Raw genomic sequence first — 23,343 nt, forward strand, 5'->3', positions numbered from 1 at the left:
TGGATAAGTTTTATACAGACTATAAAACCTGGAACCAAACTTTTGTAGCCATGCCATCTGCTTCCCTCCTGGTACAATCAGGCTGCCGGTAGTTGATATGGGGTTTTCCCCCCTCCGAGGAGCTGCACTTGAGTGACAGCGGGAGGCAGTGACATCCAGCCTGGGCATGACCAATCATGAGCCAGACCTGGTGCCCTACCCCTGGCAGTACTACTCCAAATTCAGTAGTGCCTCTACCCACGAGAGGCAGGTCACACAGCCAAGAGCTGAGTATTGGGCCTTCTCTGGTCCTCTTCCCTTCGGTGGAGAGAGCATGGACCATACCTCTGCTAGAGGGGCAGGGAAGAGCTAGGACTGCTGTGGGTGCCCTTGGCTTGTAGTGAAGGTCCAGGGACCATCCTTCAGTGGTAGCGGAGAGTGACTGTTTTGGGCAGAACCTGCCATGTACTGTGTTGCACAGAGACAGTTTGCATATACCTCCGGCCTGGTTTGTGATCTTGGGGGGCGAAGAGGTAAATCGGTTCTACCATGGGAGATAATCTTCAGTTCCCTTGAGCCTACAGAGGCACTGCACTGGCTAATGAATACATAGGGTATGAACCCCAGTCCTGTGTCTCCACTACCATCGGCGGACAACTCAGCCCTTCAGTTACCAGCAGGTATCATGCACCCCACGATCCGTAATGGCCAAATCTCCCACCGGGTGGGGGAAACACGGTTACACTTTGAATAGACAAATGTGTGGGATTAGCAATATTAAAATGAACAGCTGTGTTGAATGAATCCCTATGGTGGAAGAGATTAAACAAAAACACAAGAATGACAGAACAAAATTTCAGTACTGTACAAAAGTGCTTTATGGATATCAAAATGTTTCAAAAAAGTATCAGGCCATAGAAAAAAAATACAAATTTAAATGTTACAAAAAATGTCGCATCAGGAAGCCAAAATATTTCCTAGCAATATCAACATGTGTAGGAGCATTATACAAGTTATGATCTTGGTTTGGGTCAGTCTCAACCATATATAGCTCTCCTCCATGCAAGTCCTCGAAATTGGGTTTAAAGGTTGCAGGGTCAAAGGCCGCCCATAAAGTATATCTATAATCGATGGTGCGGATGGAATAGCCCATGATTTTAATATCTTTCAGATCGGGCAGATCGGAGTTCCACTGAGGAATGTCGGAAGGTCGGGGGTAACAGCTATATGCAACAGATTCCACAATGTCACAGTCATTGGCATCCGAGATATTGAAGTGCGAAGCAATGCTCCGCCCCTCCGTGCAGAGCGCCGTACCAAACGAGGGCTGTGGGCACGCAGGAGGGGCGGGGAGCCCGGCCAGTTCAGCGATGGTGGAAAACAGAGAAACCAATTCAACAACAATTTTCCTGGATTTTCCTGTGCAGAAAAAAAAATAAAATAAATTGGACTTGTCATTCAGATTTGGCTTTCCAACAATACTATTTACATCTTGAGGCCTTGTATAGTAGTCTTTAAAATGGACTCACTTTGGTCATAACTGTTGGTATGCGATTTCTTACCAACACACAACTGCTTGGATAAGTAGTATTGGAGCACAAGGATTATGCATGTAGAATACCTTTACAAATTTGCTTTAAAACCCCCATAAGTAGGAATTGCTGACAGGTTTCAAGTGTGACAATCACAGATACAATACTATAAAAATGGTTTTTAAGATTTACAAAAAAAAAAAAAAAAAAAAAAAAAAGTGTATGTGGCGAGCACGCACGTTCTAAATGAAACTTGTGTTGTCACTGAAATTGTATTTTGATGGAATGAAAGGCTTGAGTATAATTACAATTTCAGCAACACAACAGAAAGAAGAACACACACACACACACACACACACACACACACACTTTTTGGTATGCTTGACATCCACACCCGAACTACAACTCCCAGCAGGCAGCCAACGAATTACAATGATGTCACTTCCGGTACTGCGCATGCGAAGTCACTCACTCCGTTATCAGTTCCGTTCAGAGTTATTTCCCCTATGAGATTTTTGCAGGCGCAGTGCCAAAGAAGTTTCACTTCAAAAGTGAAGTGCAAATCTAGCACCGAGTCATACATTGCAGAGCAAAGGCGTTTAAAAGCAGAGAAGGGTTGATTTAATACAGGTTGAGAAAAAGTAGAACGATACAGATACAATTAGAAGACTATAATCTTATAATGCAGGAGTAACCAACTTCCGTCAGTCAAGGGACCACCAACAGGTCAGGTTAAGGATATCCCTGCGTCAGCACAGGTGGCTCAGTCTTCAATTGAGCCACCTGTGCTGAAGCAGGGATATCCCCAATACATAGCCTGTTGGTGGCCACTCCTGCTATAATGGAAGAGTGTTGGGGAGAAAGTTTGCTATAGAAGATGTTACACCTCACCTGGAAGTCTCCTCCCTGGGTTGTAGCTAAAAGGGTCCCTGTACGTAAAAACAGACTGCTCTGGTTGAGGAATAGTATCAGTCACTCCTGGTACATAGAACATCAGGGGCACCCGAGTAGCTACGTCGAAGTTGCTGTACTTTGCCCATTCTCCATGCTCTCCCAATGACCACCCTGGGAGAAATAAGCAAGGAGGGTAAGAACATAATAAATGCATAGTATGTATGGTAAGAATGTGCCACTAAAGGTTTACCATGATCGGAAGCGAACACAATGATGGTATTATTAGAAAGCGCGAGGTGATCCAATGTACTCAACAACTCTCCAATCTGGGTGTCTAGGTAAGAAACGGAGGCAAAATAACTCTGGCGCATCAGAAGCTGCAAAAAAACAAGCAAAACCCCACGCCATTAGTGACGTTACACCATCAAGTGTTAAAAAACAAGCTATATTTTATGTGCAAATATATATGGTAAAGAGAAGAAATACAAGAGTACTTCAGTTTAAAGGGCTGTTTACTTTAGCAGATTCTGCCCATGCTTATTTAACCATGAAAAACAAGACCACATTCAACAAAACAGGCAACATGCAAAGAACAGTTAAAATAAATATTTTTCTTAACATAGGACTATACAACTATCAGGTCATTTAACTAATTACACTCACCTCCCTAAAGCTTTGAGAGGGGAGGAAAAAAAAAAAAAAAAAAACATCTCAAAAGGATTTGAAAATGACCCAAAGTGGCATTTCCTGACTCAATTTACAATTAAGAGCCGCGTGAGCTTGTGCTGTTATAACTGTATGCACTAGTCATACACCTTAAAGCATTCACTCGCAGTTCAGGAATGCCCTTCCCATGAACATGTTGCAGTCTGTAAACACCAAAGACAGAATAGAGAGAGTGTTGAAAGAGCCATTAGGAGTACCTGGAAATGCGTCGGAATAGGACCATATGGAACGCTGATATTTAATGCTTGCACATCCTCCCGCTCACGAATATCCATCCATGGATTGTAAGCAACAGTAGGTAGTTTCTTCGGAACGTCCGGGTCAGATGCCAACGAAATGTTTTCTATGGGATATAACTTTAGGAACTCCTTAAAAAAATTAAATAATAATAATATTTAACACATACAACAATAGACTAAGATGATCATTACAGTTAATTGTGCTTCTAAAATGGTTCCTTATTAATAGAATAGATGGTTTATAAACAAGGAACATCCAAAAAGGCCCTGGCACCATTTGACTTTGTATTAAAGAAAACCAGGTAACGTGTACCCGGGCAAAATCAATTATTGTACCCGGCCGGGTACCCAGTTATCCGGATGGCATTTACCTGCAAGGTGAGGAAGACCGTGGCAACATGTGGATGCCGCAGCAGTTCTGGTGGCAGCAACAGAATCCGTGTTCAGCCGGTGGGAGCAGCAGGAATACAGCACACAGCTGATACCAGTGTGAGCTGGGGAACCATGTGGCAGGAGTGTTCCTATTGGATAGTCGGCTCCTCCCCGGCTATCCAACAGGAATGCTCCGATCACATGGTTCTCCGGCTCCCACTGGTGTCAGCTGTGTGCGGTCTTCCTGCTGCTCCTGCTGGCTGAATGTTGACTTCTGTTGCTGCTCTCAGATGTCACTGCGGTCTTCCTCACCGTCTACACCTTCCGCTGCCTGCAAGTGATGAAGTATTTTAATTTAGTGACAATACCCGGCACTGGGCCAGCCCCCTGCTGCCGGGTTCGGGTAATGTCCAGGTAGCTGAAGTGCCGGGTACCAGGTAATTTCCGGGGGACACACGCACACACTAAAGTAAAGTAAACTTTCTTACTTTAGGAAATCTGAATGGGATATGTGGCTTATGATAGCCAACAGCGAGGAAAAAGGGGGCGTCCTGCCGTTTCACAGTCTGCAACAGTCTGATGGCTTCTTGCGTGCTTTGTATATCAGGTAAGGTTCCCTCGGGGACCTCTGAGACATCCACGGGACAAACCAGGTTGGCATGAAGGTCACCAGCTTTACCCTTACAAGTCTACGAAAAGCAAACATCACACGGTAATCAGGATATAATATGGCAGAAAGACAATCATATACACTGGATGGAAAATCCTCACCTTCGTGTTCTCGTACTTTTCAGAAGAGGGGTGGAATGCACGAGTTGACCAACTGTATGGATAGTCATCGCTATGATTCGATGAAATACCTGGGACGGAAGAGGAGGGTAAGAAGAATTATATGGGACTGGTTTAAAAAGCATCACATCTTCGGTATGCTGATTCAACACAATCATGTCAGTGACTGCTGCAGTATAATGGATTACCTGCAAACCCACTTATTTCACACAGCTAACAGCAAACAGCAAACATTGGTTGCCAAGATTTCATTGTTATAGAAACACCATTGAATTTACCCTTCTAGGTTTTTGCCACCATTTACAAAAAAAACATTTCTACAAAGAAAATAGTATAATTTCAGTTACATAGTAGATGAGGTTGAAACAATAATAAAAAAAAAGCGACATCCATCAAGTTCAACCTATACTAAATGTGATCAATTTTCATAGGAAAACAAAAACACTGCACGCCAAGGTGGCAAACAGCTGGTCACTAACAACCCAGTGTTTAGGATTTAGAATGAATTGGGAACGTAAGGTAATGTGTGTCCTGTTTTCAAGTCTCACAGTTTAGGGTTTAAGTGGGGGGTTAGTACATGCTCAAAAAAATAAAATTATTGAGTAGCAAATTTACTATATTTGGGGCCACAAGACATTTTCTGGTGCAAGAACACCTTACTGTCAATTTCTGCATGTCCTCCTCCCTAGCAAAAGCCGAAGAAGAAACCACATCACATGAATAAGTTGCTACAGGAAGTTCGAAGTCTCCCAAATCAGTGAAACGACTCAATCCAACGTTAGGCTGGGAAAAAGTCCAGGCCAGAATAGCGATAAGTGGGGTAACAGCAACTCCCCTTTATGTGATACCAGTGGGCATTTAGTAAGGTTTTCCTCAGCCATGTTCGTGACCATTTTCCCCCGACCTCTGGCCGACATGGAACTGGCTAAAAATGTGACCATAACACTTGATTGACCACTGTCCCTTCCCCAGCTGCCAAGGTAAAGGACAAACTTTTATAAAGAACAGAAAGATTTACAAGAACCTTTTTTTCAGCCACGTGGGACCAAAGTGCGAACATCCTTGCAATGTAGTTTTCAAAGAAGGTGCTAAACACCACATCAAATCGCTCACATTTACCTGGGTGGAACACTTTCCCGACAGACATGGTGACATAACCGTGTTCTTTAAAGTACTGAGGCATGGTTGAGAAGTTCCCTGCATGCTGCCTCCAGTAGGAATTAAAGTCAAAAAGCCGAGTCGTGTCGGGCCTTCGGCCGGTTAGGAAGGACACCCTGCTCGGAGCACACACCGCTTGCTACAACAAAGAACAGGACAGCAAGGATGTTATGGTGACTCATCACAGAAGATGACACCCATGGCAGGCTCAATTTGTTCATTTTCTGCAAAATATCAAGTTCTGTAACACAGTGTCACCTCAGCCATTAAGCAGTAATAAGGACACAGCCACTTTTTAAATTGCTAGCTTTGTTGGTGACACCATCCGTCTTTTTTTTTAACTATATTATTATTCTCCATTTCAAATCAAATCATAATTTTATTTTTATTGCACAGCGCCTGGGAGTGAAGATTGACTCTGCAGGTGGCTTACCTGTGCATAAGCGTTAGTAAATAGCACACTTTTAGACGCCAGCTGATCAATGTTCGGGGATTTCACCACGCTGTCACCATAACAGCCAAGACTCGGGCGCAGATCATCAACAATTAAGAGAAGTACATTGAGACCACCTGAATTCACAAATGCAAGTACCTTTTGTTACAATACAGGCAGATATGGAGCTAGCGGACAAGGGTCTTAAAAAAAAAAAAAGTGCTAGATTGTATATTTAAAAAACAGTGAAACAAAGATCTCCTAATCTTACATAGCAAGAAAAAAAAATGTTCTCATTTTGAATAGAAACAGATTAAAAATATGTATACAGGCATACCCCAGTTTAAGGACACTCACTTTAAGTACGCGAGTAAGGACAAATCGCCCAATAACAAACCTCAGCTCACGCATGCGCCTGTCAGCACGTCCTGAACAGCAATACCGGCTCCCTACCTGTACCAGAGCCTGTTACAAATGCGTTATTTACATCAGTTATGTACGTATTGGACGATTGCAGTACAGTACATGCATCGATAAGTGGGGAAAAGGTAGTGCTTCACTTAAAGTACATTTTCGCTTTACATACATGCTCTGGACCTATTACGTACGTTAATGTGGGGTATGCCTGTACTGTACATTAGTGCAGGGGTGTTCAACTCCAAACCTGAAGCCCCAGTCAGGTTTTCAGGATATCCCAGCTTCAGCACAGGTGGCTCAATCAGTGGCTCTGTCAAAACCACCTGTGCTGAAGCAGGGACATCCTGAACAACTGACCTGTTGGAGGAGAGCACACCCCTGCATTAGGGTTTCATCATGACAGGTACTGTAACCAACGCAATTGTATTTGCGCACACACACACAACTTTAAAAAAAAATCACCAGTGTACAGTTACCACAAACCAATGAGATCAGCTTTTTGATTTTAAAAAAAAGAGACTGTCCTTTTATATTGCTCCAGCAACAGAGAAAGGGCAAAGCAGAATATTATGTTAATTAGCTACTCCATACATGAATTAAATACAATAGAAATAGCCTGCTCAGGTGCTTGCTCACACTGGCCACACACATTGCCGCATTGTGTTTCATCGTGGCCAGCGTGAGCGCACCCGCCCAGCGTCACCCTGGACAAGGCCTAAATAAAGCTTGTCCTATTATATCAATTGTTAGTCCAAATTTAAAAATAAAAAAAAAAGTGGTTATCACCCAATACTGAAGTACTCATTTACCCAGCAATATTACTCAATAAAGAAACACTGCAGCTACATAAAAATCAAACCAACTGATAATTATTTAGCAATCAGCTTCCTAAGCATAATAAACCCGCACAGTAATAACCAACATCATAATAAGGGGCAACATGACCTGGCTGAGACTCCTTTCTCTGATCGTGCTGTTCACATGTAGCAAACCCAGCAACAAAGCAGCAAGTGACAAGCAGACTAACGATGGGGATTCCTGGGGTGAACCCTCTCAGCAGCGTCCAGGCCATGCTTGTTTTAATAACTTCATGCAGCAACACTCCCAGGAGGGCCTGTCTCTGCCAGCCACACTCTCTCACTGCTCAGCTGATACAAAGCATGGGACCGCTGCTTATTTATAACCTGCTTCCTGCAGCACACATGTGACTTTCCCTCTTACTGGTTCAATGTAACAGGATCTTGATTGGATCTTGTATGTGACCCAGTGATTGGTTAGTTGATCTGGACCAGAGCTTTTGCAGTTTATGTGTGGTAGTAATTATTGGGCAGGGTCTTTTAAAGTCAGGGTTTAGTTATTGAAAGCATCCCAGGGTTCTGTGACATTAAAGCCACAGATACAGACTGTTCTGCAGATATGTCTTAGGAATCTGTTGGTTTCAAACGCAGGGTGGCTGTAATAGAGTGTTCTTCAGGGCTTGTGCTGAATAAGTATATGTCCAGCAGCCCATATACTGTAGAATTATATAAAATGAAATATAATATTGTTATATGCAGCCCCACATACACTGCAGAACGGTATAGAAAATAATTTTTATATGTACAGCCCCACATACACTGCAGAACTATATAAAATATAATATTGTTATATGCAGCCCCACATACACTGCAGAACTGTATAGAGAATAATGTTTATATATGACGCCCCACATACACTGCAGAACTATATACAATATAATAGTGTTATATGCAGCCCCACATACACTGCAGAACTGTATAGAGAATAATGTTTATAGATGACGCCCCACATACACTGCAGAACTATATACAATATAATAGTGTTATATGCAGCCCCACATACACTGCAGAATGGTATACAATATATGTTCAGCACTATATACACTGCAGAACTATATAATATTAACAACATTACATATTAGAATAATAATTGTATAACTCTTATTAACTCATTCCATCCCCTTCCAGGGGTACCATGCTGGTTCTGCAGTAGTGATGATAATAGAGGCGCAGCAGTGGTATGGCCAGTCTGTTTGCAAAGGAAGGCTTGCGCATTGTTTGGTGTATTTACGGCCGCGGGATGCTGGGAGTTGTAGTCCGGAAGTTGCCGTGCTGTGTCCGCTCCGTACAGAGAGCAGAGGCCGGCGGGTGACAGCATGAACCTCAGGGGTCTCTTTCAGGACTTTAACCCCAGGTGAGGGGGCGGGAGGGGGTCTGCGCCGGCTGCACAGATCCTGCCGGAATAGGGGAGGCCGGGGAGATGAGGCCTAGGAGAGGGGGAGAGAGGATAGGAGAGGCCGAGGAGATGAGGCCTAGGAGAGGGGGGATAGGGGAGACCGGGGAGATGAGGCCTGCGGGAGGCTGGGGAGATGAGGCCTAGGAGAGGGGGGGATAGGGGAGATGAGGCCGAGAAGAGGGGGAGGATAGGAGAGAATGGAGCAGACCAGTGAGATGGGTTGTCTTTAAGCAGCATTCCTCATTGCCATTTTTATTTAGTATTTTTTCCTCATCTTGCCTTTTTTTCAACTCTGTTTTTATTTTTAAATCTGATGCTTCGTAGTGGAGATAACGTGTTTTCAAACATTAAGTGTCCGGGAGGTTAAAATGGAGCTCCCCATAGAGCCCAGTGAAGTCTAAAGGTTATATAAGGTGAAAGAACAAGCGCAAAAAAACGGTGAACTGGAAGGATACGTAATAGTCCAACTACGTAGATTTCCTTGATGGGTGCCGCACCGGACCGCAAATGGGTTCGTTCAGAGCCACTTGTGTGGTTTGAGGAAGGAGGTTCCAAATGCACACAAGCTCATCAAAATGGGAAATATATAGAGAAAAAGTGGAAAAAACACAATAGTATAATACTGTATAAAACAGTCAAGGTAAGAAAGTAATGCACTCACATTGGGCGAGGTTAAGCGAGCATTTCGGTTGTTAAGTAAACCACACTGATGTTCAGGAATCTCCGCTGGCAGGATATATCTGGTGGTGTAGACCTTCTCCAATAGCAGGACTCGCAGCGTTAGTGCAGGATCCTCAGCAGCAGGATATTCCTTTGGTTGAAAGAGATAGTTGGGAAATCCACGTTATGTGAGCTGCTAGCCAGAAGGATTTCCCAACTAACTCTTTCAACCAAAGGAATATCCTGCTGCTGAGGATCCTGCACTAACGCTGCGAGTCCTGCTATTGGAGAAGGTCTACACCACCAGATATATCCTGCCAGCGGAGATTCCTGAACATCAGTGGGGTTTACTTAACAACCGAAATGCTCGCTTAACCTCGCCCAATGTGAGTGCATTACTTTCTTTCCTTGACTGTTTTGTACAGTATTATACTATTGGGTTTGTTACCCTTTTTCTCTATATATTTCCCATTTTGATGAGCTTGTGCGCATTTGGAACGTCCTTCCTCAGTCTAAAGGTTACCATGGTAACATCTGACTAAAAAAGAGCAGGGCATTCTAAGGGGGACAAGATACTCATTATATGTGTTTAACTCATAGGCGTGTGGGGAGATTGCTGCTTTAAACCGTGTGTATATATATGTATAACTGTATTTATGTAGCTGCAACAATGTATGCAGCACTTTACAAAATACAATACAGGGTAAATAAATCACAAACAATGGATGTACGGGCAACAGGTAAATGACAGCATAAGGCAAAGGGAACCCTTCCCCAAAGACCTTCCGATCTAAGTGATGTGATGGAAGACTTACAGACACCGTAGGAGTAAAAATTCATTATTAGAAGTGCAGTCAGGTGAGGTCGAGTGCATCTAGAGTTTGGGGTGGAGGCGCAGAAAGTTTAATGATGTGCTTCTTTTAAGAGGTGGGTTATCAGCTGGGCTTTAAATGTGGAAAGTGGAGGTGCTTGATGAATAGTAAGTGGACGAGCGTTCCATATGTAGGGAGAGATTAGTGAGAGAGGTTTAAGACGGGGGAGGGCTGCAGAGTAAAAAGGTGTAGAGATAAGACAACCTTGGCTTGAGAGTGAGACCAGTAGGGGTGTAACAAGAGATCTGAGTTAAGATATATGGAGGTGTAAAGCCTTAAAAGAAAGGAGGAGGATTTTGACGTTTATATAGAAGTTTATAGCAAGCCAATAGAGAGTGTTCAGGGGTCTAAAGCAGATACGCACCTAGATGGATGGATTGTAAAGGAGAGCGGTTTGAGGCATGTAGGCCAGATACTATTTTTTTGTAGTTATCAATACAGGAGAGAATAAGGGCATTCATTCATTAGTGTTTTAGTAGTAAAACATTGGAAGGGGCGTATCTATTCTCTGATGTGACAGGTTAACACTTTAGACCCAGGCTAGCCTGTAATACATTGCTCTGCAATATGTTGCTTGCCACTTGGGATGATTGTAAACATTCATGCTTTGAGATGTCCATATTGTATAATTTATTTCTAAATCAAACCTGTAAATCAGAATGAACAAATCACTGTATATTAGCATGTATACAGTGTAACATTTTTCTCCCGTTTGCCATTTTGCAGTAAATTTCTGATCTACGCGTGCTCGTTGCTGTTTTCCGTTCTCCTGTCCCTGCGTCTGGATGGTATTATTCAGTGGAGTTACTGGGCAGTGTTTGCGCCAGTATGGCTCTGGAAGCTAATGGTCATTATAGGGGCCACAGTGGGCACCGGTGTGTGGGCACGAAACCCTCAATACAGGTATGATGCAGAAATTACTACAACATAACCCATCAGCATAGATTTAGAAAGGCTGAATATACACAGATTACCATAAAACAGATATTTTCTGTTTTGTCAGGTAACAGCAGATTTATAATTTTTTCCGTGTCCACCTTTGCTTCTACAGGCAATTCTGTCATTACGTCTTGGAAGCCCAGATGTTTGTGGCACTTTGTGTAACATTAGACTTTTTGCCACTCCGTTACGCTCAGAACGTTTTTACTTCGACATACATACTCCTTTGTCCGTTTTCTAAATGTGAGCGTTTGAAATAACATTACAGGTATATCCTTTTATAAATGTACATTACTCCTCTCTGCAGCATATTGTATTGTGCCAACTGGTTTAGGGAACAAGGAAGTCGTACAGGTTGGCCCACTGCATGTAAGTGGTTCAGATGTACCGTGTACCATGTTGATGCAGTTCTACATTTTAACAAGTCTGCTGCTTTTCTGTGCTGATTACTAACGACTCAATCTTTGTTCTTTTCTGTCTTCATACTATAGGGCAGAAGGTGAAACCTGTGTGGAGTTTAAAGCGATGCTCATTGCAGTTGGAATCCACTTGTTGCTGCTTATGTTTGAAGTTCTTGTCTGCGACAGAATTGAAAGAGAGAACCACTATTTTTGGCTGTTGGTCTTCATGCCATTGTTCTTTGTGTCTCCAGTGTCCGTAGCAGCTTGTGTGTGGGGCTTTCGGCACGACAGATCTTTGGAGGTAAGTAAAGCGGATCTATTCTCGAAAGGTGGAAGCCGCAATCGCACCCAATTTGGCTATTGCGTTTTTCGCAGAGTTAAAACCACGAAGTCCTCCGGGGGTGAACTGTGCTGTTCTTCACTACGGGTACTCCCTCATTCCAAAGATACTTACCGGTTTAGTTACTAGTCCCCCTCGTGGACATTTAAACTTCATGTTGGACTGCGGGAATCGCAAGATCCGACGGCCAGTTTTGATTTCCCTAAAGGGGAGAAAAAAGCAGGCAACTTAATCATTAAGTATCCTGGGAATTGAGGGAACCCTGGAGATAGAAATAGCACGGCTCAGCTCGAGGGCATAAAAAGGTGAGGCGGGATTGCTGCTTTTACTGCTCCTATTTAATTGTCTGTGAAGACATCAGCCCCATATACCAGAAGAACGCAGAAAAATAGGACTAGAATCTTCTCCAACACGAGACGACAACGGCATGGTATATTGAGTAATGGTCAAAGAGTGAGAACTTACAGGAGAAATCTCAGTGCTCAGACGGCCCTTCTTTGCCTTTTCACTCTTACCCTGAAGAAGTTACTCTGTGCATTTTTAATGTGACAATGGCCTTTTGCCTAAAATCTGTAGGTTGGGGCAGTTTTCATGCGTTTTTGTTTTTTTATTTGGGTTCCTAGACATGTAGATTCTCTGTATCATCAAACACATTGAAACACTTTTTGTTTTCAATATCTTTAACCTGGCCTGTTGGTGGCCCTTGAGGACTGGAGTTGGCCAGCCCTGATGTATTCTATTTTGAGAGAGGGGTTGTCACCTATGGCCCAACTGAGAGCACGTGACCTGTATACGGGACCAAGGTTAATACTTCGCTTGCAAGCGGTCCCACTTATCACCTCCACAAAGGTTCCTCAAATGAGTAACATCTCCCCTTTATATAACATTATATAAAAATACTGTGCTTAGGTTACAGAAAAACAGATCATAAGAACATACAGTTACAATAAATGCAGAACAGTTTCTCAAAATATAAAGGATCAAATATCAAATAGAAATCCCTATACTGTACCTTACCCAAGTGCCATAGGTTTTCTCCCAGAGAGGTCACTGGCGCAGGAAGATGAGATATCACGTATTTGGTCCCAAATACATCTTTGGTGAAATCTAATTTTCATAATCTTTTCCCAGACTTAAACACATTCTTTCCTCGTGGAAACAGAATAAGCTCATCCCCCATCGTAAATCGGCTGTTAGATTGACAGTTCTATAATAGCATAACAACAAAAAAAACCTTTTACAAACAAAGTTAAACTCTTCAATATCTAAATGTACTTATTATGCAGAGGAGATGGCGTTGCATGATATTCTCATTTTTAATAAACACACTCTTGGGTTGAATACTTTCTTAGCTACGCCTTTTTACCGTTTTAAAATTTGAAAGGTAATTTTAGCCATTATCTTTTAATATAAGCAAGTGAAAAGAGTAACAAAAACCCACTCTCATATTCCTCCTCTTGTAAGTAAGCACATCTGAGAATCGCAGCGTATTCTTCCTGAGTCCTGCACTCGTAGTGTAACCAGAGAAAGATGATATATCATTATCCATCATCCCTTTGTCAATCCACTGCTGGATCAAGGCCTTCCCAATGGTCTTATAGGTACTGCGGTGGCAAGCCACTCTTCTCCACGTTGCTCCAACAAATGTATATATTGCGATAATTGGAACAAGTGGTCCCCTGGAACTGAAATGCGGTGCTCCAAGCAACACATGGATACCCCAGTTCTGAGATATTTAATTTTGAAATTCCTTTTCTTGTTCTGGAGAAACAATTTGGCCATTGGGGCAGTCTTAGCAAGGCTCTGGCAGTCAGTTGAAAGATGAGATTCCATCTCCCAATTGGGTGACCCTGTTACTGATAAAGGTCTAAAAAAAAATCAAAAACGAATAGACAATGCCGTTCTGTCGCTAACGAAATGGTTTTATTTGTGCAAGCTATCGAGATTCTTCCGGCGGTGTTACAATGGATAAAGCAAGAAAGGTTTTTACTTAAAAACAGTGCATCCTAGAATGTATCTGACTGAGGCCTATCCCTCCCCTTGTGCAGTATGCGATTTATGACTTACGGTGTTAAAAGGCCTGTGTGTGTGTGTGTGTGTGTGTGTGTGTGTGTGTGTGTGTGTGTGTGTGTGTGTGTGTGTGTGTGTGTGTGTGTGTGTGTGTGTGTGTGTATATATATAAATTATAAAGCGCCCACAGTGTATACAGCGCTTTACAAAAGGTGTGCGTGGGAGTGTATACCAATGGTGTGGGTAGGTGTTGAAATGTAAGAGGGTGTTGCATTACTATTAATGTGTGTAGATACTATGTGGTCCCTATTGATAAATAGGGATAGAATTACATTGTACATATGTATGTGTAAGAGACAGCTGTGTGCTCATTCATATAGCGCAGTATGTATAGACATGGACCCTATATAAAGAAGTTTGCCAAAGAGCACATAAATGATCCACAAGACTTCTGGAACAGTGTTCTCTGGACAGAAGAGTAGAACTTCTTGGTCTCAATGAGAAATGTTATGTTTGGGGAAAACCAAACGCTGTGTTCGAACAGAAGAACCTCATTCCAACCGTCAAGTATAGTGGTGGGAGTGTGACGGTTTAGGGCTGCTTTGCTGCCTCAGGACCTGGACTACTTTCCATCATTGACACAACCATGAATTCTGCATTGTATCAGATGAGAATGTCAGGCCATCCGTACATAAGCTGAAGCCAAAGTGGGTCAGGATTTGAAACAGTTCTGTAAGGAGGAATGGGCCAAAATAGTTACAGGAAACACTTAGTTGAAGTCATTGCTACTCAAGGTGGCGCCACCAGGTGCTGAATCTAAAGGTTCACATACTTTTTCACACGTGGATATTGAATGTTGCATCATTTGTGGATAAATAAATGTTGACAAAGTATCATGGTTTTTGTGTCATTTGTTTGATCATATTATCTTTATTATTAGGATTTAGATTAAAATCTAATTACATTTTAAGTTTGAAAAATGAGAAAATCCTAAGGGGTTCACAAACATTTTTTCGCCACTGTAACGATTTCCCTTTTTTTTTTTTTTGCAGTTGGAAATCTTGTGCTCTGTAAATATCTTGCAGTTCATATTCATTGCACTAAGGCTTGACGGCATCATCAAGTGGCCATGGCTTGTAAGTCTTCCCTTTCTATTCTGCTCAAGGTGTTTATGGGGTTTATACAATGTTATCAGTAATAATCTCAATTACAACTGAAATATTTGCACTGCCATTAAATAACTATTGCACAAACTGAAATGACAAAGTTACCGTCCTAATATTTAACTTTACACGGGCGGGCTTTTGTGTCGGACGTTTAACCCCGTTGTTCCTGTTTGTTTAGGTGGTGTGTGTCCCGTTGTGGATCTTGATGTCCTTTCTGTGCTTGGTAGTGCTGTACTACATCGTGTGGTCTGTTCTGTTCTTACGCTCTATGGATGTAATCGCAGAGCAAAGAAGAACACACATTACTATGGCAGTCAGCTGGATGGCTATCGTGGTGCCATTGCTCACTTTTGAGGTATAGCCCAAGCTTTCTTTTCTACGTATACCTTTATTTATATAGCGCATCCATGTACATAGCACTTTGTTTCAGTAAAACATGGGACATAATATAAGGGTCTTGGCTCCTTCGGGATGCCTACTTACAGTGTACAGGCGAATAAGATAATAGCCAGGTTCTTGGATCAGGATATGCTGTTCGTGGAAATTTCTTAGAGCCTCCCAGCTCTCACCTGGCTGGGGTAGTGGGGCGAGAGCTGGGAGGCTCTAAGAAATTTCCACGAACAGCATATCCTGATCCAAGAACCTGGCTATTATCTTATTCGCCTGTACACTGTAAGTAGGCATCCTGAAGGAGCCAAGACCCCTACCCTTATCAAGATTATATGACAATATTGCACTATATTCTTTTTCTTCCTTTTTGAGGTGATCCTGATATATACGCTCCCTCTTGATCCTGGACAAATCTATACGCTTAAAGCGAATCCTAAACAGTTCCCACCAGAGGTTGAGATTTTATCTATCGCCTAACATTTACCTATTCTCAATTTCACTTCCCTCTATTTGGGATTTTTATTTATACTCTGTTGGTGAACTAAATCACTTTGATCTATTTAGTTCAAGTGGGTTTGAGCGCCTGTCAAATCACTTTGGTGTCTGCACATAATAATATAACACATCATGGAAATAAATGCTTCCGACATAAAGGTAACATTACGAAAAGAAGTCCCTGTTCCCAAAGAGCTTGCGATCGAAGTGGTAAGTAGGGAGAACTTGGACACAGTAGGAGAAACATTGAATATTTTACAACTGCCCTTCAAATCCATATTAAACCCGTATTTTCATGGGAAGATTCCACGAGTCTTGCAAAGTATTTAATGTAATTTTTGTCAATGTTTCATTCCCTCAGAGTTTTTGTATTTTTTTTTTTGTGGATATAAGCGACATGAAAACTATCGATTTTTTTTTTTTTAAATCTCTTTATTGGGTTTCCAAACATTATATTAAACAACAATATAACATTATAATACAATGCATGACATTGAAATACAGAAAATAAACATTTTACTCTAAATAGTTTTTTAGTATTTCACATCATACTGTTAATCTCCAAGTTATACGCAATAACACAATAATAAATAAATAAAACCAGACATAAATGTTTTCCTACAATTATATTTACAGCGATAATCATACACTTTCCAATCATAACTGGTTATGAGGTGATCCAATTGTCATCTCGCACTATCTAGAAAACGACATTTTTAATGCGTGCTGCTTCCACGTGCCTAATATCCCATGAGCTATTCTGCAATAAGAACGCCTACTGTTGGTAGTTAGGACAAGCGGGGCGTCATGCTGGCCACTTTGTCTCTTTACATTGGTAATCTTAACCCTAGTACTTACCAAAGTAAAGTACCACACACCAGTACCACTCAGCAGGGTTAGTGGCTGAGTATGTGGCAAACCTGTTCACGTCTAGAAACCATCTTTTTGGCGTGCCTTATATATACACTGTGTGACCCCTGAGCTATCTCTATCACAATGATGGTACGTTACTGCAGCAGTTAGTTTGTCTATAATGTGGCATGTAAGTAATTCCTATGTAATGTCCGTTACTTCTTTGCAGCTGTAATATAATATATATATAATATATATTATATTACAACCTTGAGGAAGGTTCCGTTTGCAGGAACCGAAATGTTGTTTTTTTGTGTTTCAATACACCTTTTTTGAAATTTCAACCCGTGTGTGCTGTCTCTCCTTACTGGACCATCATCTGGATATATATATATATATATATATATATATATATATATCCCAAATAAAGCACTCTGATCATGAAAAAGATATATATGGAATAAAAAAGGTTTATTAATCATGGACTGTGAAAACAAATAAAACACAATAAAAAACATACATATAAAAACAATACCAGACAGGGTAGATGCAATCTCAGATCCCAAATATCATATGATTCCATATATATCTTTTTCATGACCAGAGTGCTTTATTTGGGATTTCCTTCTTTTTGTGTATGTTTCTATTTCTCTTCCCATAGCACCGCCACTTTCCCTTATTTTGGGTTTATTTGTGGTTTTTGATCATAATTATAGTTTTTAGGTTTTGATGCGGTTATATGTGTGGTTTTATATATATATATATATATATATATATATATATACACGATACCGGTTGCAACACGACATCAAGGGACAGCACGCAGGTATGTAAATCATAAATTTTCTATATTTGATAAAAGACACAAAAAACGACGTTTCGGTCCCCCAGTGGGACCTTTGCACCACCTTGAGAAAGGTCCCACTGGGGGACCGACATGTCGGTTTTTGTGTCTTCTATCAAATATAGAAAATTTATGATTTACTTACCTGCGTGCTGTCCCTTGATGTCGTGTTGCAACCGGTATCGTATGGTCTGTTATTGCTTTATGGGATAAGCACCAAAACTTATTTATATATTATATATATATATATATATATATATATATATATATATATATTACATAACCCACATAAAAGCTGGTCGAACAAACAGAAATAATTTTTAGGGCGGGTTTACCGCAGAGCACAGATTGTATTTATATAAATCATTGAAAAAGTGAATGTCGATAACTTAAAGCTGTAAATTTAATATTTCTTTTTTTTTAATAAATAATATTTCTTTTATAGATATTACTTGTTCACCGTCTGGATGATCATAATGTATTCTCCTATATCCCCATATTTGTCCCTCTGTGGCTTTCATTAATAACTTTGATGGCGACAACATTTGGACAGAAAGGAGGTAATCACTGTAAGTATTGTACTAAAATAATGTCCTATATTAAAGTGCTGATATTTTGTAACTGAAAGTTACTCTCAAAATGATGGCGCCGCCAGAAGTCGTGTCTGCAGTGGGCCACATTTTGATAGGGCAACGGTGCTCATCGTCAGTCCTCAAGACCCCCCCCCCCCCTGATTAATCCACCAATGCTGAAGCAGGGATATCCTCAAAACCTGACCCTTTTTTGGGTGGGGGGGGGGGTCCTGCGGACTGGAGTTGAGCCCCAGAGGATTAATGCTGCAGGAGATCCCATATGGAAGAATGGCCACCCGCAGCGTGATCACGGCACACAACGTCTCCGGTGCGCAGACTTTTGCTTCATCGCCCACGGTGCCAGAGGCGGTGAGCCTTGCTACATCTGTGTATTGGTGTAATCCTGACGCACAAGGAAACACGTGAATCTGACAAACGCAGATCAAGAGTTACTCGCCCACGATTGTTCGATATATTCACATTCTGTTTGTATATTAAAGAGTATCAGAAAGATTTCCCCCTCTATTGAGCACTCAATCCTATATATGGTCTAGAGTTTGGACCAAAAATAGCCCTGCAGTATAATTCTGCAAAAATAACTGGTAAGTTTCCCAGAATTACCGTGGAAATCAAAAATAATAAAATTTTATTAATTCTACATAGAAGTTAAAAACACATATACATTATTAAAAATCCCCATACATATCTACCATACTCACGCTATTGTGCGACCTAACACTCATCTGCCACATTAGCATGGGGATTTTTAATAATGTATATGTGTTTTTAACTTCTATGTAGAATTAATAAAATGTTATTATTTTTTATTTCCGCGGTGATTCTGGGAAACTTACCAGTTATTTTTGCAGAATTATACTGCAGGGCTATTTTCGGTCCAAACTCTAGACCATATATAGGATTGAGTGCTCAATAGAGGGGGGAATCTTTCTGATCATCCTTTTGATCAACACTGTTAATACCATAACATTATCCTCCAGAGCACCTATCACTTTACTTCATTGTATTACCTATGGTGATGCGGTCTCACTCACTTATTTTCTGTATATTAAAGAGACATGACAAGGCGGCAGTTTTAAAAACATATATATAGGGTTGAAGCAGGGGGTCTTCGGAGCGGAACCCCGTTAATTTCAGCTATGGGAACCCCCTGCTTCCGGACATACTTGGCTCTGAATTAGGTGCCGGTACCTGCTCTCTGCTACCAGGGTTCACACTGTGTCCTCTGTTCAGAGCTCTCAAGACCTGCGGGCCAATAGGAAGCCGTCACATCATCGGTGAGACTTCCTATTGGCCCATGAGACGCGGGAGCATCAAACTTGAAAGTTCTGCTTGCTGAGCCGGAGCAGCCACCGGCACCAACTTCAGAGGTAAGTATCTCCGGAAGTAGGGGGTCCCCAGAGCTGAAATTAATGGGGTTCAGCTCCAGAGACCATGCATTACTTCTATATTTTTAAAAAATATATAATTTCCAGCTTGGATTGCTCCTTTAAACAGAGCAGTACTACTTACAGTCTTACTTTACAGATATAGGGATAACATGTAATAATAAAGTAGATGAGGGGGTACTGGCTAGGAGATATAGATCTATCGTAGCGTCAAAACGAAGAGACATTACGGATCTTCCTGCGCTCCTCGTTGCGATTCTGTTTGTATATGTTATAGGAATTTTCCTAGATGAGATTTCAGCACTTCGTCGATTGTGTGACAATGTTTGCGTGTGACATCACAATTATGAAGTCATAAGCATGTCATATTTTTTTTTTAAATCTGGCACATACTGTAAATAACGAACGTGTAATATTATACAGGGTGGTTTGGGATTCGCAAAGACTTCTGCCAGTTCCTATTAGAGATCTTCCCTTTCTTGCGAGAATATGGAAACATCTCTTACGATATTCATCACGAGGACAGCGAAGAAGCCGAAGAAACGCCCATCCCAGAACCTCCGAAGGTCGCGCCGATGTTTCGTAAAAAGGCCGGCGTTGTCATCACGCAGAGTCCAGGAAAGTATGTGGTTCCGCCTCCCAAGTTAAACATAGACATGCCGGATTAAGGAGAATTTACACGGCTCGCAGACTGGTTCACGGAAGGATTCGATGTTCTCGTGCAGAACCGATTTGAAGGGAAAAGCAGCTCATCCCTGCAATATGAGACCTTAAACGCTACTGACCTCATTTCCTTTTTAATTTCCTTTGTAGCCCTGTTTTGCAGCCTACAAATACTCATTGCAGTGTTTTTTATTTTGGTGGGGTTTTTTTTACATGAACCCCAATTATTTCACTTGGTTTGAGATTATGTAGCATTCATTTCAATCATTTCATCCTTGTTTTCCTTGAAGTATAGATATTTTAATGTCAATTGTTTGAATGCCCTTTTGCATCTCTGTATAGTGCAGCTATTGTATGTAGGAAAAGATCATGTGCTAGAAACGTTAGCACGTGAGTTCGGAGACATGTTTTGCATCTTATACCACTACGAACACTACAGTGTTTCTCCTTCATTCTGATCTCCGGCACAATATTGGTACATTTCCTTTGATCAATGATGTTTGAGCAACGTGGGTAGTCTTCTTTATAGATGGGGTGCTCAAATCCAGTCCTCAAGACCCCAACCCCCCAACAGGTCAGGTTTTCAGGATATCCCAGCTTCAGCACAGGTGCTGAATCAGGGACTGATTGTGCCACCTGTGCTGAAGCAGGGACTGATTGAGCCACCTATGCTGAAGCTGGAATATACTGAAAACAAGACCCTCCAACAGGTCAGGAGAACTGGAGTTGAGAACCCCTGCTTTAAAGCATGGGGCATACCTAATTTGCAGGGTTTTTTTCTCTAGATGTTAATCCATGCTTGTTTGTATAGTATTTATATGAACATTTTAGCAGTGTAATATATTCTGTTCAAAGTTATATTTCTGTACAGTATAAATTGATAAATACAAAGTATTTTTTTTTAAGTAAAGTTTGTAAAAATGCATATACATTATTTTTATTTTGTAAAAGTCATTTATTATTTACATTTTAAATGCAAGCATGTGGATGCTCCAGTGAAATGTAAAATCAAATAAGCCAGTAGGTATTTTGTTCCACACTGATAATCCAAGAATCACTTTTTAAGGAAAATGTTATATTTGACATAATGCATTGAAATAATTGATAAAACATTTTTAGGCTATAATAAAAATTAAGTTGTAACTCGGTTAATAATGAGAATTTTGATCTGTTATGTGTTCAGTAAATTATTTTGGTGCCTATATAATGGGATGGTGTTTTGACTGAATTAATAAGGTTAAATCTATCACATTTGTAACACACAGCTGTTTTATCCTGGGACACAAATTGACTTCTAAAGCAGGGGTGCTCAACTCCAGTCTTCAAGCCCCTCCCCCTCCCCCCAACAGGTGGCTCACTCAGAGACTCAGTCTTCGATAGAAGGACCCCCCTAAACCTAGTCTCTTGCGTTTCTAGCATGTACTAGAAAATAAAAGATATACTGCTTTCAGGGTGGCTGTATACAGGGGCGAGAACAAGTTTGTGAACCTGTAAGAGACATGTGCAAAGGTGCAACCAGGGAGACAGATTTGGGGAAATTAAACCATGGTTTTTATTCAGCCCGTCACTTTAAACAATGCAGGAAACACAAAATAAATAAACATCCTATCCATTTGTAAGGGCTGACTCACTTTCCCAGTCCCTGTCTGAAGGGCTGGGAGGCTAGGCCTCTTTCCAACCTATAACCCAAAAGTCCAAAGAAGCTACCTGTAAGGGAGCCCTTTATTTCAGTCTCTAGATCTGGGTTGGTGTCCCTTGAGGGGCCAGCCTCTAGCGGGTTCCAGGGTCCACTGTGTCCTGTAATAGAGGTATGGGTCTTGATGTCAGCACACAGTCCTTCTGTGCTCAGGAGTTCAAACAGGAGGTTTTTCTACAAGTCTGATTAGCCAGGTGGAGACTGGTTAATTGTCTTTAGCTGCAATTAACCATCTCCCTGCTGGAAGTATGTAAGTATGTATGTCTTTTTATTTATATAGCACCATTAATGTACATAGCGCTGCACAGTAGTAATACACGTGACAAAATAAAATAACAGATCATGGGAATATGTGCTTCAGGCACAAAAGTAAAATTTCTGAAGAGAAGCCCCTGCTTCGAAGAGCTTACAATCTAATTGGTAGGTAGGGAGAATGTACAGAGACAGTAGGAGGGCATTCTGGTAAGTGCGTCTGCTGGAGGCCAAGCTTTATGTACGGTATCATGTGTATAGTATTAGCCACAGTGCTACTCATATGCTTCTTTAAGCAAGTGGGTCTTAAGATGGGTCTTAAAGATGGATATTGAGGAGGGCATTCCAGAGGTGTAGGGCAGTCAGTGAGAAAGGTTTAAGGCAAGAGAGAGCTTTAGATATAAAGGGGGTAGAGAGAAGGCATCCTTGAGCAGAACGCAAGAGTCGGGATGGTGCATAGCGAGAAATTAGGGCTGAGATGTAGGGAGGGGCAGAAGAGTGTAACGCTTTAAAAGTGAGGAGGAGAATTGAGTGCGAGATGCATGATTTGATAGGAAGACAGGAGAGTGATTTGAGCAAGGGAGACGCTGAGACAGATTTAGGAAAGAGTAGAGTGATTCTGGCAGCAGCGTTTAGGATAGATTGTAGGGGAGACAGGAGAGGGCAGGAAGACCGGACAGCAGGAGGCTCCAGTAATCGAGATGGGAGAGAATGAGGGCCTGAGTCAGAGTTTTAGCAGTCGAGCAACAGAGGAAAAGACATATGTTTGTAATATTGCAGAGGAAAAAGTGACAGGTTTTAGAAACGTAAGTGCGTCTGCAAGGGGCCAAAGTTAATGTAAGAGGTGTTAATTATCAGCCATCGAGCTACTCATATGCTTCCTTAAGCAGGTGGGGTTTAAAGGTGGATAAGAGAGGGTGCTAGTCATATTGAGGGGAAGGGCATTCCAGAGGTGTGGGGCACTTGAGCTGTATGCAAATCACTCATCAGTGA

At 41.5% G+C, this 23,343-nt stretch overlaps 2 protein-coding genes across 2 annotated transcripts; one reads left to right on the forward strand and one right to left on the reverse strand.

The window, feature by feature from the left end:
* Positions 1-839: 839 nt before the first annotated feature.
* IDS (iduronate 2-sulfatase) lies at positions 840-7,723 on the reverse strand. The gene is made up of 9 exons (XM_075573285.1): positions 7,485-7,723; positions 6,123-6,259; positions 5,651-5,828; positions 4,514-4,602; positions 4,231-4,431; positions 3,329-3,499; positions 2,656-2,782; positions 2,403-2,576; positions 840-1,398 (listed from the first exon to the last, which is right to left on the reverse strand). The coding sequence occupies exons 1-9, from the start codon at positions 7,609-7,611 to the stop codon at positions 920-922; spliced, it is 1,683 nt and encodes a 560-aa protein (XP_075429400.1). The 5' UTR covers positions 7,612-7,723; the 3' UTR covers positions 840-919.
* Positions 7,724-8,643: 920 nt separating this feature from the next.
* Positions 8,644-22,893, forward strand: TMEM185A (transmembrane protein 185A). Its single transcript, XM_075573286.1, has 7 exons — positions 8,644-8,750; positions 11,051-11,227; positions 11,755-11,965; positions 15,067-15,150; positions 15,359-15,535; positions 18,207-18,330; positions 20,163-22,893. Exons 1-7 carry the CDS (start codon positions 8,713-8,715, stop codon positions 20,405-20,407), a joined length of 1,056 nt encoding a protein of 351 aa, XP_075429401.1. The 5' UTR covers positions 8,644-8,712; the 3' UTR covers positions 20,408-22,893.
* Positions 22,894-23,343: the final 450 nt, after the last annotated feature.

This window comes from Ascaphus truei, chromosome 16 (genome assembly GCF_040206685.1).
Source record: "Ascaphus truei isolate aAscTru1 chromosome 16, aAscTru1.hap1, whole genome shotgun sequence".
NCBI lineage: Eukaryota > Metazoa > Chordata > Amphibia > Anura > Ascaphidae > Ascaphus > Ascaphus truei.